The sequence below is a fragment of the Peromyscus leucopus genome, chromosome X (genome assembly GCF_004664715.2).
Source record: "Peromyscus leucopus breed LL Stock chromosome X, UCI_PerLeu_2.1, whole genome shotgun sequence".
NCBI lineage: Eukaryota > Metazoa > Chordata > Mammalia > Rodentia > Cricetidae > Peromyscus > Peromyscus leucopus.
This window is the reverse complement of record NC_051083.1, coordinates 24,305,918-24,325,161: the sequence shown is the minus strand read 5'-3', so window position 1 is coordinate 24,325,161 and position 19,244 is coordinate 24,305,918. Positions and strand designations below refer to the sequence as shown.

The 19,244-nt window shown below is 41.2% G+C and overlaps 1 protein-coding gene across 2 annotated transcripts in view; it reads right to left on the bottom strand.

The window, feature by feature from the left end:
• Positions 1-1,655: 1,655 nt before the first annotated feature.
• Positions 1,656-19,244, bottom strand: part of Wwc3 (WWC family member 3) — a 109,065-nt gene continuing 91,476 nt past the window's right edge. Inside the window, exons 12-23 of one of the 2 annotated variants that reach the window (XM_028885936.2) lie at positions 16,781-16,901; positions 15,696-15,770; positions 14,715-14,801; positions 13,580-13,772; positions 13,041-13,208; positions 12,529-12,680; positions 10,989-11,154; positions 9,721-9,885; positions 7,937-8,029; positions 6,316-6,543; positions 5,553-5,680; positions 1,656-4,190 (exon numbers count right to left, since the gene is read on the bottom strand). In XM_028885936.2, the coding sequence (XP_028741769.1) occupies positions 4,124-4,190; positions 5,553-5,680; positions 6,316-6,543; positions 7,937-8,029; positions 9,721-9,885; positions 10,989-11,154; positions 12,529-12,680; positions 13,041-13,208; positions 13,580-13,772; positions 14,715-14,801; positions 15,696-15,770; positions 16,781-16,901 (1,643 nt within the window). In that variant the 3' untranslated portion in view covers positions 1,656-4,123. The remainder of the gene's footprint in view (positions 4,191-5,552; positions 5,681-6,315; positions 6,544-7,936; positions 8,030-9,720; positions 9,886-10,988; positions 11,155-12,528; positions 12,681-13,040; positions 13,209-13,579; positions 13,773-14,714; positions 14,802-15,695; positions 15,771-16,780; positions 16,902-19,244) is intronic. The other variant, XM_028885937.2, reaches the window with a different exon arrangement.

Here is a 19,244-nt window from a genome sequence, read left to right as displayed (position 1 = left end):
TACAGACCATCCCACAGCAACATTTAAAAAATGTGTATGAGTCCTTCTAGACGAAATGTCCTAAATGTTGAAAATCCATAGGGAAGGTAAGTAGACTGAGAGGGAAGAATGAAGGGTGACAGCTGATAGGTATGTAGATTTCTTTGGGAGTGATCAAATATCCAAATTAATTATGGTAATACTTGCATAATTCTAAATATATGAAGAAACTCTTGAGTCATGTGCTTTAAATGAGTACAATCTATGAGATTTGAATTCTATTCAAGAAAGGCATTAACAAAAACGTCACATGCATTAAAAATTAACAAATGGATTATATTTGGATTCTGTTTAGAGTTTAAAAAAATAGGAAAAGTAGGGCTGTTGACCTTGGTGTCTTAATATCAGGAGTTACTACATGCTAAGTTATTATAAAGTCATCATGCATGATTTTTTCCACTAACAATATATGCTGAAATATTTTAAAATGAATCAAGGTATATGGAACTTGCTTCAAATCACAAGATGGAGAGTTGGGGAAACACTAATGGCTTGTGTGAAAGACAGGTGAGCATCATGTGTGCATTCCTTGTACTACTCTCTGATTTTATACTTCTATTTTATAATTTAAAATAAATGTGTCTGTGACAGCTATTCTTGGTTGTCAACTTGACCTCATCTGGAATTAACTAAAACCCAAATGGTTGGGCACACCTGTGAGGGATTTTTTTCTTTTCTCTTTAAAAAAAAAAAACTATTTAATGTGCACTGGTGCATTGCCTGTATATATTCTTTGTGAGGGTGTCTGATCACCTGGAACTGGAGTTATAGACAGTTGTGAGCTGCCATGTGGGTGCTGGGAATTGAACCCAGGTCTTCTGGAAGAGCAGCCAGTGCTTTGAGACAGGGTTTATCTATGTAGCCTTGGCTGTCCTGGAACTCACTCTGTAGACCAGGCTGGCCTCAAACTCAGAGATCCACCTGCCTCTGTCTCCTGAGTGCTGGGATTAAAAGTGTGTGCCACAACCACCTGGCCAACCAGTGCTCTTAACTTCTGAGCTCTCTCTCCAGTTCTGAGGGATTTTTTTTTCTTAATTAAATTATTTAAAGTGGGAAACCCACTTTTAATCCAGATCATTGAGGTGCAAAGGTCCATCTTTAATCTGGGCCACACCCTCTGCTGGCAGCCTATATAAAGGACATTGAAGAAGGAAGCTTGCTCTCGCTCTTGCTAGCAAGTCCATTCCTTCACTGGCATTAGAGCATACTTCTTCAGGATTCCAGAGTAATACCAGCTAAGACATTCAGTCTTGTGGACTGAACATCTAATGGATTCTTGGACATTCTGTTGGTAGAAAGACATTGTTATACTAGCTGGACTGCAGCCTGTAAGCCATTCTAATACACATACATACATACATACATACATACACACACACACACACACACACACACACACACACTCATTATATAAGTTGTATTTCTCCCGAGTACCCTGACTAATACATCTTTATTTTCCTAAATGTCTTCAGTTATTTGTTGGTGTTGAGACTGAACCCAAGTCCTCATATGTGTGAAATATGTACTCTGCCACTGATCTAAATTTCCAGCACCATTTTTCATTTATTTAAAAGTCTCCATTATACATTCTTTAAAAAACAAAACACACATTTCCATTTGTTCTTAAGGCAGGTTAGTTTAATTTTATAGAAGAAATACTTTCAAACGATACAAATGACACAATCATAGAAAACAGTGACAAAACAAAGAGATGAATACTGATTCTAACTTATTCCCACAATAGAAGGTTACTTATTTCAGCAATAATCACCAAAGTCTGACAATGCAATGATTAGATAAAGCAGAAAAACCAAATTCCCTTTTACATTCGGTGATGTTTCAGAGACCCTGGTAGCAAAATTCAGGTTGCTGCATGACCAGGGCTGCCCAAAGACCGTAGTTTTCTTTCTCACCAGGCTAAGCCTATATACAAACTCACACAGCAGATGGAAACCTCCCCTGTCCTCCTAAAGCCCACAGCCTTTCATTTTCCTGAAGTGGGCAATATCTTCTGGACATGGTAGTGTTAAGATGTTGGCAGCTGCCAAAAGGAAGCAAGTGAGGGTATTGGGTACCATATCTGCTACGACAGCAAACAGCCCATGTAATACACCTGCACACAATTCACCTTTGCAAAGCCAGATGGCAGGGAGAGGGATATGATGGAAAGGTGTCAAACCTAGGTGCTCCTCTTTAGGCTGCATGTGTTTCCTGTCGGGTATGAGTAGGAAGACAATGCTCCCCACAGAAATTGGTAGAAGGCAGGCAGTGATGTTTCTGAAAAGTACATCTGGGGTTTTTTTGTATTGGCATAGTAGGTTTTCCTCAGTTGCTCCCTAATTTAGGTTGGCAGAAAAGCTACCTCATTCCAGGTAGAGAGTGGCCTGGGAAGAGCTGTCTCTGTGAGGCAGTGTCAGGCACAGTTGGCTCTGGCTGGAGGTTAAGGTCCCAATATTCTGCAGGCACAGGGGGCGAGCCTGCAGAGTAATGTTGCTTGCTACTGGCAATGCTCTAAGATTGGTGCCTTGGGTCTCTACCTCTATTGTAGGTTCTTTCAAAAAGGAAATTGGGGGGGGATGCGGGGGGCAAAAAAGCAAGGCTAGAAACAGGAATGCATAGCAAGAGATGACAACTGTAAAAAAACAAGGTTTTCAGTCTTACCACCACTGACAAATTCCATTGTCTGTGATTGGTCGCATGTCAATGAAATGCTTTTACAAAATTCATTTTTAATAAATGAAAAAATGAAAGTGGGTTATACAAGGGAAGAGTTTAGAGAATGATGAAAAAGGAGACCTGATTAAAAGGGGCATTTCCAAGGAGGGGAAGGAAGATCTAGGAAGAGAGTTCTGTTTTCTTTGACATTTCCTGTGATTACTTCATTTATTCATTCAAGGCCTCAGAAAGAAAACACATTTACATAGAATAAATGTGTGCTAGGCAAACTAAATTGTTTGGCATTTAAAAGAATCATGGCATATTTTTATTTCATTAAAATTTCCCTCATGAGCTAGTTCTAAGATTCCATGGGGAATATTGGTTCACTCCAATATGAGAGAAGCATTCTGATGTAACTCAAATATTCTCCTACAATGACTTGCTGGGTAAGCCATGTTACCCACATGCCCTTCTCTCCACACACACAAAAAGCACCTTCAAAGGTTATGTCTCTGCCTTTAGTCTCTGTTGTACTCATTCTTTTCACTTTCCTTCACAAAACAGTAGGGTGGGTAGCAGGAAAGCATTCCCTCCCTGCTGTCTGTCAGACCAGCCAGAGTGGCAAAGATAGCTGCACATGCTTTGACAAACGTAAGCAATGTGAGCAGCCACCAGTCACTAGTGGACAGGCAGGCTGAAACCTGGGATGCCGGGGGCTCGGTTGCCAGCTTCAGACTTGTGGTAAGCACAGAAAGATGCATTAGATGACAACACAGCAACAAGGAGCCATCAGTGCCCAGCACACTGGGCACTACAACGCATACACAGCTTGCAGAGTATGACTGAACCACTGCAGTTGATATTTGAACATAACACACAGAGAGTGAAAGTGTACAATATACAAGGTAAATGCACCTATGAGAAACTGATACACGTGACAAATTCAGCACACAGTGTTTGCGTTTCAGGTGTCAGAAACAAAACCGGCCCCAAGTTCCATTCTACTGCATGACAAATACTGAAGAACAAAATTTCAGTCTTAAAATACACCTTAAAGTCAGTATTTTCCATCAAGGAAAAAAAGTACTATAAATAAATTACAATACAGTGAATTTGCCTGAACTCACTTCGTTTCTGTCTTCCAGCCTTTAGGTCAAATAAAACAGTGTAAAAACTGTACACTCTTAACATGATAGTTGATCTTTTATAAAATAACCTGTCTTCAGAGATGTCGATTTCACAACAAGGAAAAACCAAGCCCTGTTGCCGTCACTATTAGAAAATATATATGTATAGATATATGTTTTTTACAAAATGTGTATATTAATAGCTTTGCACAAATATTTTAAAGACAAATTTAGCTAATCTAAGAACTTCATGAAAATAAAACAGGCAGATAAATACTTCATGTGCACAATGCACTACATCAAACGTCGTCGGCTGGGAGAGGAGGTATGTTAATCCTTGGTCTTGTAAAAAATGCTATCTTCTCCCTAGGATTGGAAAGAATTATGTGTTAGAAGTGGTTCTTAAAAGATTATGGCTGTAGCTCAGGAACAGAGTGCACGTCTAGTTTATGCAAGGCCTCAGAATCAATCCACAGTAGCAAAGGTGAGGAGAGGAGGGCTGAACTTAAGTCTCCAGTGACAATGGTATGTATAAAGCCCTATGGTGTACTTATCTTTAGTGATTAAAATACTAATTAATATATGGGAGGTACACAGGAGATACTTGTTCTATTAATAAATGAACAAGAAGGTGAAAACTGTATGAATGAGTTCTAAATCGTAAATACACTCCTAAATGCTAGTTATGACAAGGATATGAATATTAAAGATTTTAAAACATTAAGGCTAAAAGCCAAACATGGTATTTAGCAATAAAAAGGATTGACACAGGCAGATGCTATAATATGGATGACCTTCAGAAGCCTGATGCTAAATGTAATGAGGAAGACACAGAAAACTACATGTTGCATGATCCCATTAATAGGAAATAGGTAAAGGATGCAAATGCAGAGAGACAGGGAGCAGACTGCTTGTTGGTAAGGCTCAGAGAGGGAGATAGGCTTGACCACCAAGTAGGTATGAGCACTTTCCTTGTGGTTGGTGACAGTGTTTGAAAACCAAATGGAGGGAGTTGCAGCATGACATTATTGATGCAACAAATACTATTGTTTGTTTGTTTTAAACGTATTAATTTTATACTTTCTGAATTTCACCGTAGCTTTTCACAGCCACAGAGAATACAGATGTAATGATGCAATTAATTCTCCCGAAAGAACTTTACCTAATTTTGCAGGTAAACCTAATCTATGTAATTAAAATCCAAAGCAATCATGATTCTAATGTAGAAAAGTAGCAGATGCTGACAAACGCTTGATTCCCGTGACAGCAAGTCTTTGATCACTGAACTATATAATTTACATGCTTTGCAGTTTGTAGATTTTGTTTCACTCAAAAGTTAATTAAAAAGGAAAGGTGACAAGGATGTGTGTATTTATGTAAATTAGTTACCTACAGTAGCAAATGTTTAGAAAACAGCAGCTGGTTAATAAAAAAAGAGTAGTTGGGTGAATTAGAAATAAAAACATTATGTTTAAGTAAACTAACAAAGTATGTAGCATCCTGAGATATTTTAATTTTTAAACAACAGACTTCTACATTATAATTACAGGTGGCATAAAAAAAAGCATGAAAATATTTTTAAAATTCAGAAGAAAACATCAAAATGCTACTAGTGGCAGGACATGCTGCTTACAGTAGATTCCTATTGACTGTGCTTTTTATATCAACCCAGATGCCATGGTGATAGGAAAGCAGAATGTTGGGCCCAGGATCTACTTCCCCGCCTACCTAAAGGTCTGCACTTGGATGGGCTCCTTGTGGTTCTGCCCTCGAAGCTGGTAGATCTCTTTGGAAGCCTTCTTCAGCATCTTCTCAGCTACTTGTTCTTGATGGTAGTCAAGTTTGGTCTGTCTTGTCTGCAACAGAAACATTTGATGAGCAAGACTTTCTACTGTTACTTAAAAAAAAAAAAAAAGAATGGCCAGGCACTGATGGCACAAGCCTTTAATTCCAGTACTTGGAGGGCCAAGTCAGACAGATCTCTGTGAGTTTGGGGTCAGTCTGTTCTACAGAGTTAGTTCCAGGAAAGCCAGGGCTGTGACACAGAGAAACCCTGTCTCGAAAAACAAACCAAAACAAACAAAAAAGAATGAATGAGTTCACTCCCATCCCTGGAGTCCAGAAGATGTAACACCAGCCACAAAGATCCAGAAGAAAGGCCAGTCCCTTCTGTAGCCACAGACATGCCTGGGAGTGGTTGCAGTGATTGGAGCCAGGCCTGCCTGAATGTGGCCCCAGGGCATTCTCCACACAAGGCAAGGAGGAGCTGGGTGCCCTTCCCTCTCCTTGAAAGAACCTCTAGGTGTTTACTGGTGCCACCATAAATGTGCATAGTAGGGGAGAATGTCATAAAACAATTGTCAGTATCTTTTCAATTACTACATCATGATAGGAACAGTCACAACTAGACTCAAGGTAGCATAAGAAACATGAATAAGAAGCAGTTAGGGGGCTCTAGAGGGAGTCCAGAGCAGGCTCTTGGCTCTCTTACCTGCCTCTCCGCTTCCTTCAGTAGGGTACGGAACCGTTCATCTCGGAGCACCCAGTGTGGGAGGTCAGTCTGGCCCCGCAACTGCGCATCTTCCAGACGCTGCCTCAGCTCCCGGAGGGTTCCAATCTCCTCATTCAGCTGCCGCTGCCGGGTCCTTGAGGCCTGGAGGTCCAGCTCCAGGTCCAGGGAGGTGCGGGCCATGAGCTCGGCCAGAGACGACCTGCAGGGCTGTGGAAAGCAGGCAGGGGGCACCAGTGAGCATACATACCAGCTTGGACTGGTGCAGTCTTCAACTGGAAGGTTCTTCCACAATTAACAGGAGATGACTATGGTACAAGAGTTTCTCTAAGTACAACCTATCCCACATCTACATTTTAAAACACCAGATTCTGGCAAGATTAAATCTCTACTTCAATATAAAAATAAGGAACAACAACCTTTTTTTTTCTTTAATAATAGCCTACAACTGTGTTTGTAAAAGTATAGAGCAACAGACCCTTATACATGTAGCTGACAGGAAAAAATGAACACACTTTTAGAAATGCCATCTGATAATATACGTCTAAAGCAGCAAAATGTGTATTTTCTTTGGTTTTTAAATTTCATTTTTTACTTGCATCTGAAAAGTACAACTGGCAACACACAAAAGTGACCCAATTAAGTAAAGTTATAGACAGAGGGGGAAAAAACAAATATATGAAAGCAGGAAAGTCTGGTGTTTCTGGCCTCCAATGGGTCAAGGTCAAAGATGGTGCTCAACAAAAGAGCACAGATCAGTAACAAAGAATGACTTAGTTTGCACTGTTCACACTGGTCCTGTTCAGACACAACTTCTGTAGCCCAATCATATGTTTTCTTAGATTTCCCAGTCTGCAACTAATCTGTATACCAACATCACACGGGAATCTTCGATTTAAAAAAAAAAAAATCTATTCCAAAGGATGCTTGCCCAGTAAAGACAGGGACTTATCTAGTATCTTACAAACTACTTTTAAAGCTGGCATGGTATAAGGAGAAGGAAAAAAAATTGGCTAGTAAAAACAATGAATATAGTTCTTTGTAGAAGCATGCTGTATGTTGAGAAACTACGATGTAGAGGATGGAGAGATGCTAACTGCTTAGCACCATGCACTTTTCTGGTAAAGAACCTGAATTGGGTTCCCAGTTCCCATGCCAGGTGGCTTACAACTTCCTGTAACTCAGTCTGCAGGGGATCAGGCACCTTTTTGAGGATTCCACAGTCATCTGCACTCACATGTGCACACACTCCCACACACATACACATAATTAAAAGTAAAAATAAAACATAAAAAGCCAAATTTGCCAAGTCTATATATATTCTCTCCTGTCAAAAAGGAAAAAAAATAACATCACGTAGAAACGATTATTCATTTGACACACCCAAGACAACAATAATCACAAATGATACAAAATCATCTCAATAAATACTAATAGCATTATGACACTATTACAGTTTATAAAGAAGTTTACAAAGAAATAAGAAATATTATTTTTTAATTAATGTGACTTTAACCATTTCCTAAAATACCTTTATAAAGAGGATTATACAAATAAAACACAGAGCAGATATAGATTCCATATTAGCTTCTGTGGCACACACCTGTTTGTAGCGAAGGGTTCGTCTTTCCAAAGTATTTCGAACAAAGGAGGACTTCCTGGGCAGTGTTGAACTGTCACTGTCACTACGATAAAGCTGTACCAAAAAGAAAGATATTCAGAAACAAGTTATGAGACATTTTTTTATTCAATCACTGTGTATTCTGAGATTCTTTTTTACTTCTCCCAGACATTTAAAATACATTTAAAACCTTTGTTGATGCTTTTACTGGGTCTCTGGATCTACAGAAGAGTTTTAAGGGAAAACAAAAGACAAAACCCAAACCAACACAAAGCAAACAAAACTGCCATCTGCCCTTTTTTCATGCTCATCAACTTAACCACATGGCCTTTCTACCCTGATCAAATCAATCATACTTCTGTACTATCCATACCAACTACAATTTGATATTAGGTAAGATGCTTACAAAAACAGGTACTGTCTTCAGCATGTTTCACTGTTTAGTAATCATTCACATTTGCTATTTATTTCTGGTTTTAGTAAAATGGCTTTCTGGAAAAAGAGACTCATTCCTGGTGGAAAGGACAAGCCAATATTCACCAAGCTCCACTGTACCAGTCAAGGGAAAGGTGTGGTTTAAAGGAGGAAAATAAACAGCATTTCTTTATGGGAGGGAGCCCCTACAGACTTCATGCGGTGGTAGATCAATGGCTGTCTGTGTGAGTCTTGCCTTCCAAGCTTTATTTTCTGTACCAGTTTACAGGAGATATTCAGGAAACACGGTGCATGGACACTTATTGTTCTGTGGTCATACCAACATGCATATAAACAGCAAGGCTTCTAACACCATCACCAATAAATGCAGTCTTTTATGCAGAGCACAGAGCTCAACCCAGCAGCTGCTGGTCTTCCTCTAAGCAGTAAACTCTGCCTTACTACTACCCCATTGTCAAAAAGCATCTGAATCTGCTCCCTGTTGGTTCTGCCAGAGTATACACTAGAGAGGGACCATGAGGATGGTATTCAGATGAGTATGTCCAAGGACCCATCATGACCATTTTCTCTTAAAAGCCCTTTCACTGTCCAGGTCAGTGGTGGTGTTGTCATCCTGGTACTGTCTAATCAGCTCAAACTCACTGTACTCCCTTCAATGACGACAGTGGCTTGCATCTCCTATTCACCTACCTGCAGGTTCTCAGTCCCATGTGCACATTAGAACTTCCAAAAGTTCTAATTCTCATGTCCTACCTGTGACCAGTGACAAGTCTCCAGGAGTGAAACCTGGATATCAGTATTTCATAAAGCATTCCAATGTGATTTGACTGTGTATCTCCATCATTCCACAAAGGGCATAAATTTCCATGTGGATGAACTGGAATGCACTCTTTAGAGCCTACAGACTTCGAACTGGCTGGTACCTTGCTGTTCAGCCACTCAACCATGCTTCAGGACTTCTACGGAACATGCTAGTGCAACCTACACATCTCTATGCAACTCAAGACTGCCCCATTTTGACTTGCTGTTTCTGAGGCTGATGTCACAACATTTATAACCTTGCCTCCATGAGATGGAACACACACAGTAGTGAAAATCTGTGGAAGGTAGAATTCAGAGGAAAGGCAGAGTTCAACAGGCCCAGGGCCAGGTGGCAAGCCAAGTGCCTAGCATTCATCCTTATCTCCACTCATACATGGTGTTCACTCATTCGTTGGCATGGCTTGTGAGAATATGCATTTTTTTTTTAGCAGAAATAGTAAAAATGAGAACATGACAAAGAGAATGAAGAAGAAACTGTTACAGACAAGGGTAGAGGAATTTCAACTCACCCTGCAAACATACTGGCTCCTTGCTCCTGGTGAGAAGGTCTGCGAGCGCACAATGGTGCTGCTACGGACGAAGGGAGAACCTCGGGCACGGCGGCTAAGCCGTTCCTTGCGAACATTCACTGCATCCCCCATGAAAAGGTCTTCTGTGGTGGTCTCCTTGTCAATCTAGGTAGCAGGCTTTTTGTTACTCTATACTACAAGTGATACACTAAATGATACACAACCTCCTCTCAGAAGTTTCCTCCTGCTGGTATACCTGCCTTTTTAAATCTACCACACAAAAGCTGCATTACGAGAACATACAGTAGTTCATTTTTCTCACTCCTTACTCCTATTAGCTCTCTTTTTCTATGTTTTGAGACAGAGTCTATGTATACCAGGCTGGCCTGAAACTCATTACACAGTCCATGCTGGCCTTGAACATATAGTAATCTCGCTTTATCTCCACAAGAGAAAAATGACCCACCAGAATGCACTGAAGAAATGTCAGGCTATTTTCCATAGCAATTACACCATCCCACAACCTCACCCTTTCCAAAATATAAATATAAATAAAGAAAGGGGAAAACATCAATCTAGCCTCCCTAGCCACTCATTTGATGGCTAAGTGGCTAAGTTTCAAGGTTATAAACAGTAGAATAGCAGCGATTCCTGGAGGCCTAGTCTAAAACAGCTACTCTAATCTGCTGTACAAGCTGCAGACTAAGAAGTGGCCAAAGGGGAGGGTTCACACTTGCTGTTTCAGGGACCTTGGTGATAGCATGTTTATCATGTTTACCCAAATAGTTAGGGTAATATTGTTTCAGTGAGGTATAGATACAGTGTCAATTGCTCAAAACATAGTTGTCCCTGAAGATGGGGAAGGGATCACCACATAGTGGTGTAAAAAGCTCCCCTTTTAAGTTACAGTTGTCCTTTCCTTGTAATGGGTGATTGACATTGCTGTAAGACCTACTGCACCCACATTAAGGCCTTACAGATCTTAGGCAATGCTACTGTCCAGCATTCGGTAATATAGAGCCCTTGCTTAGCTATTAACCTCAAATGCCACACACCTCCAAACCCCCAACACCCACAAGGCATGGCTATTAGTGAGCACATGTTCTATTCCTACATGTAAGCATGTCAGTTTAGCATCCTGCAGTGCACCTGCCTCTCTGCTACCCTGTCCCTCACTTTCCATAATAGTTATTGGGACATACCCTCTCTTTTTCTAGGACTGGCCAGGTAGTATACATTCAAAGGTCTTTTTGACACGTTTTACTTACCTTAACAGGCAGGGGTTGAAGTTTCTCAGGGTTGTAAGAATCTACCTGTCCAGCAAACACATGTCCATGGATGGAGTCCACACCAGTGTAACAGGAGTCTGGGTAGTGGGGGCTGGTCTGGGTGCAGTTACTACAGCCACTATCAACCGAGTCAGCCTGCCAACTCCTAAAGGTAAACATTGCAATAGCCCATGAAAAGCTCATCAGAGGTGATACCTTTCATTGCTGTTTGCAGAGCACAGTAGCAGAAAAAGCAAAGAAAACCTGTTTCTTTGACTAAAGACAGCTGCTGTTCCCATAAAGTAGGACTATTTCTGTTTTCTAAGGAAAACAGTACTTGTATTTCTCTATCACCCAATTGGAGCCACTTAAGGTACCAAAAACTCTACCAGAAAATGCCCCCAAACTTGCTCTCTGACCATTAACAGAATACACTGTTCCTCTGCTAGGTGCTCCAAAAGCACATTTTTGTCTAAACTAAATTCAGGCAAAGTCATGTGATGAAGCAGTGAACTTCACAAAGACAATATTCTTCATGGAAATCTGTAGAAGGAATTCAACATGTAAATGCCTTCATAGAGGATCAATCAGTCAAGCCACTTAAGCAGAGGTGCTCATTAACCTGAACTATTCATCCATTTCTCACAGGTCTTTATAGTTATGGAGCCATTGATGGACTGCTTCAAGCAGCAGTAGAAAGAGAAGCTGCTTGGTTATATGATTATATGCTTCTGCTGAGGACTGCATCCAGAAGAGGAAAGTCCACAAAGACAAAGTACATTTGTGGTAGAATAGGGTCAGAGGGAAGGAGAATTGGGAATGACTGATAATGGGGGTGTTGGGTGGTATTTTCATTTCATGAAATTTCTCCATAGCTGACTGTGGTTTAAAAAAATGGTATACTGCAATTATATCCCAAACTAGTGAGTTGCACACTGTAAATGGCAGATAGATGAAATATCAATAAGGTGTGTTATAAAAATAATGGTGGAAGTGTAGCTCAGTGGTATAATACTTGCCCAGAATGTACAAAGCTTTAGGTTTAATTCTCAGTACCCTAAAAGAAATGAAACAAACAAACAAAAAAACTTAAAGGAACTTTGAGTCAGGTATAGTGGCATATGCCTATAATCCTAGCACTCAGAAGGCAAGAGAACTCCAAAGCCACCTTGGGCTAAATAGTAAGAACCCATCTCCAAAAACCAAGAGGAGGAGGGACTGCGTTATTATTAGTCTCAGCAGAGGGGAGTCCTGGAAAGAAATCTGAAGTTAAAAGAAGAGGACTTGGCACAGAGCTCTGGGTATTTCTCTTATTCAGATCACCATGAAATTCCCCACCAGGATCTGGCTCCTGAGCAATGGTATGGTAGCACCACCCAGCACATTCTAGAGAGGCAAAGAGGGGAAAGCAACTTGCATTTAGAAACACTCCCCTGAGAGCCATGCTAACTGGCACTGGGCAGGCTAGCCTGTCTGCAGGAACTTCACAAAGGTCTGCCTCTTCCTGTAGCCCTAGGAGGGCAGGGGACTAGGCACTCACCTCTCAGATACAGCCTCTCCCTGCTCTTCCTTACGCTCCATCTCCAGGATCTCCTCCTCAGTATATTCCAGCTTTACACGTTCCTCTGCCAGCTCTCTCTCCACAGCTCGTAGTTGTGCTGTGGTTCTGGCCAGCAGCACTGTCACTGCATCCTGAAGGAGGAAAGGATGCTTCTGAGAACCAGCTGACCTCTTGGCCATGCAGGAGAACAAACCCCACCATTCACAGCAGCAACACACTGTTCACCCTGTGCCTATAGTTCTGTGTCCACAAATCTGTGCAAAAGTAGTAATCATGAATACGTTTGCATTAAAAATTCATTTTTCAGGAAGTGCCCTTGTGTATTACCATGTTCCCATCTGATTCCTTTCCTTGAAACTTCTTCACTGATAACACATGCTGACTTGCAGTCTACAAGGAATCTTCTTAGAAATGAGTACTTGGAACAAAACTAGTTTCAAAGCCAAGAAAACAGTCATGAAAGATTGGCTCCTTGAGCCAGGGCCATGTACCGTCTTTCCGGAGCTGGCATGCACGGTGTCCCGTGTGGTACTCTCCATAACTCTCACAGGCTCTTTCGGCTTAGGCGGCTCAGGGCTGGCAAAGACCTGCACAGGATACCAGCGCAGCTGCATGTCGCTTGAATTGTCACAGTCGGCCAAGTTTATCTGAGCAATGCCCTGCACGGGTGTTAAAAATAAAAGCCAGAACCAGTCCTTGATGATTTTATTCCATAACTGCAGTCCCTTAAAATATCAACTTTGACTGCCAGAACCTACACAGTAGAGGGAGAATGAAAATTTTCCTCTGACCTCCACATATGCACTGTAGCATGCACACCCTCACCCCTACTTGCCTCATCCCCATACAAAGTATATACAAAACACAAATCAGAAAGCATATAAAAAGAAATGGCAGATGAAATTAGGAACACAGAAGAGAAGGAGGAGGGGAGAAAGAAGACAGAGTCATAAAACAGAGAGAAAGGGAAAAGAAAAGGAAGGAAGGAGAACACCATATGAGCCAGCAGAGATCTTGCTGCTACACGTACCAGCAATTCTTCCTGTAGCTGGGGATTCACTGAACACACGTATAACTGCAGTGATTTCAATGTCAACATGCTGGAATGCACAGGGATTCTGAACACTTCATTAAACACCAGTGGAGCTTGGAATTCCAGAGACTTGGAACAGTAGGTGTTGGGAGTGCCGGAGTCTAGTGGGGGCAGGTAGACGCGGATGTGGCTGGAAAAAGAGAGGAGGAAACATGTTGGTAGGCAGCATGGACTAATATGCTCACTTATTGGTATGATATCAGTGGTGTGGTTCCCACCCTTCAGGTTCAAAGGACTAATGCATCTCTGTGGATTAGATGGAGCACACCTGACTAGATAAGCCAAGATAAGACTGGGGGATGTGAGGTTCTGCTGGAAACTGTTTCAGCAAGAGATCTTCTGCCCTTTCCTGACAGTTCTAGCATCCACAGAGGTAGAGCCTGTTTCCTGTGCTTTCTACCCCTATCCTGGAACTTGGCACACAGATGAGAGGGATGAAATATTTGTGACTACTGCTGTGTGTATCACCAGGTGAGATGAATCCCAATGTGGACTCCCATGTTTACAATGCTAGTTCACAAGAAATGGATGGGGTTGGTTAGATTTGAATGGAGCATTATTGGCAGTTCCCCACCTTAGTGAGACCCTCCACAAGTACCCACCTAGGGTCATAGAGTAGAGAGAGGCAGAAATTCTGCCACCGAGAAGAAGGATACTAGCAGATTGCCAAATGGTCCCAATTCCCATTTCCTGTTCTTCTCCTAGTCAGGGACTCCCTGAATCCAGTCTCAGGCCTCTTGATACACATCATGGGACCACAGAGTAGAATGGGCTTGCACCATGACCACCCAGCCCTTTGAGAACATAATCCTAAATATTACCAGTGACAGGCCCTTCCTTGGTAGCAACACTGTACATCAAATGTCTCAACTAATTAACCAAGTTATTTAATATATATAAAATCCTTTGTACTTTATATAGACATTCCCTACTGCTTCACTGAAATTCAGGCTTCCAAACGACTTTTCCCCTCCTGAGTCTGCCAAGAAGAATAGGCAATGAACTGTTTCATGCAGAAGAGGGTCATCACTATCTGTACACAGCCTCCATGTTTCCAATACTAGGAACTTACATTTTGCAGTCTTCCTTCATTACCAGCCCAGCAAGGTTCCTCAGTTGCAGCACATGCACAAGGAGATATTCATTTGTACTGTCATGCCTAGAAAATAAAGCTCATGTTCATGGACTGCAAATTTCCCATGGAGGAAAAACCCTGTGATTCAACTGCAATGGTGGCCACTGGCTGAGAGGCATTTTATCCTATCCTACCCCCAAGGGACATTGGTGATATCTGGAAGCATTTCTTATTATCAAAACTGGAAAGGAAGTGTCAAGTGGATGGATGTCAAGCACACAACTGAATATCCTACAGTGTATAAGAGGGGACACCATAGCAAAGAATGACCCGATTCTAAATGTCAACAGTGTCAGCACTAAGAAACCTGGACCAGAATAACAAGAATGGGCAATCCAAAACTACAGAACATCCTGTTCTGCCGGCATAAACATCATGCCACCTGCTTTTACTGAAACTGTAAATTAGACATCTAATTGTTGTAGACCACTGAATAACCTACTCTGGGAATAAGGGAAGGACACTGCTAGCTGTGCTTTGGTGAACACTTGCTAACTTCTAACATAAATGTGGAAAATATATCTCCAAGATCTCAAGTTTGATGAAACTTGGAGCATCCCACCTTTCTGACTCCCAACTCTAAGCTAACAGTCCTCAGCTGTGGTATCAATGATGAAAGACAGCAATGCAGCCACTTTTCTCTATCTCCACTTTCTTCTCACTCTGTTAACTCATCCAAGACTGAAGTAAGACTAGAGCTATCAAGAATGGGGAAGCAACACCTGGGTCACAGGGTTCCTCTAAACCCCTTCACCTGTCCACAGAAATGGGAATGACAATGAAGCAGGCCCCCATTTACAGGACATCTTTAAGGCTGGAAAGTAACTGGGAATATCAAAGGTGATGGAATACCACCCAAGTGGACCCCATTCCATAGGGCATCTTGAAGAACAAGAGGAAGTTGTCTTCTATACTCACAGAAATCCCACATAGATCTGGGGCTCGTTGTTTCCATGTGTGTCTCCCAAAGGAGACTCTTCAGCATCTTCATTTCTGAACAATAATGGCAAATTCATCAGGTTTATTCCAAAAGGAACTGAGCATTATAGATGTGTATACTCTCTCTCATGTTCAGGGTGTCCTTTACTGAGAAGAGCTTTATCAAACTGTGATTCAAGTACATATGTTCATTAAGGGGCTCAAAATCATGGCTCTGGTCTCCAGAGTCCATCATGGGTTATTTCATGGGTACCTGCCCATAAACTTCTTTCTCTCTTTCTTCCTCCCTTGGTTTAAAAAAGGAATTATTTATTTTTATGTAATAAGTGTTTTCCTGAGGATAAGTATATGCATTATACACGTGTAGTGGCCATGGAGGCTAGAAGAGGGCATTGGAACTCTGGAAATGAAGTAACAGATGTTTGTGAGCTGCTATGTGAGTACTGGGAACTGGTCCCCTACAAGAGCATCAAGTGCTCTTAAGCACCGAGCCATCTCTCTAGCCTACCTCTCTGTTTTTAGACAAAGTCTTGCTATCTTAGCCCAGGTTGACCAAGAACTCACTATATAGCCCACGGTTGCCTCAAACTTGTGGCACTTTTTCCTGTCTTTGTCTCTATAACACTGAAATTATAGGTATGAGCTGCCACAATAGGTGTCTTGTTTCTTACTGTGTTTGTTTTGTTTTGTTTTGACCACAAGGGGGCTCCCTGTAGCTAAAGAAGGAAGAGAGGGAGTAATTTCACTGCTAGGAACGCAATTCCTTGGCATGTATTGTACATACTTGCTCTTTCTCAGCCCTACTAGCCAGGACCAGGGAATAAAGCCGTTCCAGAACAACACAGTAAGGGCCAGCCTCTAAATGGCACACAGAAGCCAGGGGCATTTTCCCCACAGGGTTCTAAGGCCCAACCTCCCAAAGACTAAAGGAGGTAGAAAAATGTGCATGGGGCTGTAAACAAAGTTCAGAATTAAACTATTCCCATATAGATCCTTTTGTGCACACCAGTAATGCTCTTGCAAGTATACTTAAGGATGAAGAAACAAGGTGGTAGTCTCCTAACCTTTTGGTTAGAGGTTCAAACACCCCACTGTCACTGGCAAGGGAGTAATCTGACAGGCATGCAGAAACACGGCGTGCTCTCCTCTCCAATCTCTTGGCGCTGTCTTCCCGGAGGGTCACTGCTGCAAACAAAGGACACACCTGGGTCAGGAGGTGATAGCACAGGAGGCCAGGAGGATATCTATGGCAGAGTGCTAAAAAGTCACTAAGTGCTCCAGAGACAAGCCATGGCATGTGCATGCAGACAGACACTGTGCATGATTGTCTTTAATTTTAAAGATCAAAACCAAAACCAAAGCAACAGACTTCCTGCTTTTTTTTTTTTTAAGGCAGAGGCTCACTGTGTAATTCTGGCTCTTTAAACTTGAGATATTTCTTACCCTCTTGCATGCTGGGATTATAGTATACACCATTATGACTGGCACTGGCATCTTCTTTAAAAAGTGTCTTAACTGTCTAGAAATACATGTGGACTCATACATCTTATATTTTCCCTTTGATGATGAGCACATAGAGTACAAGATGACAGAGGTGGGAAACCCCTAAAAGAGTCTGGGAGGAAAAGGCTACAAGGAAGGGATAGAGGTAGCAAGGGGTTGGAGGAGATGGGGGGAAACAGAATCACAAAAATACACTTTGTTCAAATATATCATAATGGTATATAATACATTCTATGCTGATTAATTAAAAGGGAAACATATTTTGTAAAAGAACAAAGACACAAGAACAGCAGTGACAGTGAGTTGTAATTTTTAACTTTCCCTTTTTATACCATTTGGTATTTTCCACATTTTACACAATAAACCTATTTGATATTGCTTTTATGATCACTTTTTTAAAGTTATCCAAATATATCCTAACAGAATTCAATGATCTTCTAAACAGAGACACTGATTCTTCCTTTGAAAACACTGTCTTGGAGACCTGTGGCTTGCACAGGGACTGACATCTCTCTATTGATCTCACTGCAGTAGCCTCTTCAGCTACCCTGGGCCACACTAGCTTCTGGAGTAGCTTTCCTGGGTCAGAATGCTACCATTCCTGAGTATTTGATTTTTATCTTTCATATCTACTTTTAAGAGGCAAACATAATCACTAACATTTTCTTATGTATTTTACCCTTTTCTTTCACTGAAATGGGTTCCTTTAAACAAAACCAATACAAACACACTCAACTCTTTTAATGTTGCATGTAGTTATATATCTTAGGAGCCTATATTTTACAGAGGACACACTTTGTTAAAATATAGAATACATATGATGCCCTAAGCTAAGCATTGATATTCTATCACTTGCTAATAATATCAGTATCTCTGTTGTCTCCATGCTTCTCGTTGGCTAACCAAGTTCCATAAACTGAAAACTTGACACTCTGAACTGAGGGAAAGGATGAGTCCAGTAACAACCCAGCTGTCTTTCTTTTTAACCAAATTATCACCCATACCAACTAAACCCAAGCACATTAAACAGATAAGGCCATAGTCTTTGGTCTCTCAATGTCATCTGGAAACAAAAGCTGGCCTTCCAATTGTCTGTAGTACCAACCATGAGAGTAAGCTGCTTCAGCTCTGATCAGCTAAGGACAGAAACAAGCTCTATCCTGAAGTAGATGAAGGTCTAAAACTCTCAAATTGTAACCAGAACTCTGAAGCTCTGCTCTTGTCTTCATCCTAGTCCCATGAAATGACCCCAGCCCCGACTGCATGTGGGGATCTTCTAGTATCTGAGTCTCTCCATTACAGATCTCTACAAGGGAAACCAATGCCTGTTTCTAATCCCTACCCTGACACCCACCACAGATGCTTCCTCCATACACCTTGAAATCCCTTTGAGGAAACAGCACTAGGTAACAATCTTCCCACTTCCACAGTCCTACCCCAAACTACAATTCTAACCAAAACAGCTCTCTCCTATTACAATGGGAGTCTGCTCAGAGAAGATGGAGACTAAGAGCTCAGAGTGAGTCACTGAACTCACAAAGCAACAGGGAGTAACTTCACCGGGTGTCTTGAGTGAAAAAAAAAAAGACACAGCAACTTCCACACTATATGGGGCTCTAGGACTTCAAGACAGACTTGGGAAGTAGTGCCAATGAAGCAGGGAATAAAAAGAAGTCTTCTAGCCATTCATTTAAAAACAAAAACAAAACAAACAAACATATAAAAATACATGCTGCTCTTTCCTTAATAAAGATAGACAGACACTAAAACCAAGGAACATAATAAACACTGCTTGATAAAAAGGTAGTAAAAAAAAAACTGAAAATCACATCATAGCCAAAGCTGTCCACTGGCATATTAAAATAATGAATGCTATTAGATTTGGAGAAAAAATACATATAGGAAATAAATATTGAAAGCTTTTCAAAAAAGTTCTTACGTGATTATTAATAACAACAGTGAAATAATAATTATAATGACAATCAATAAGCTACCACTCCCAGCCATCCTATGCGTGATGTTGCT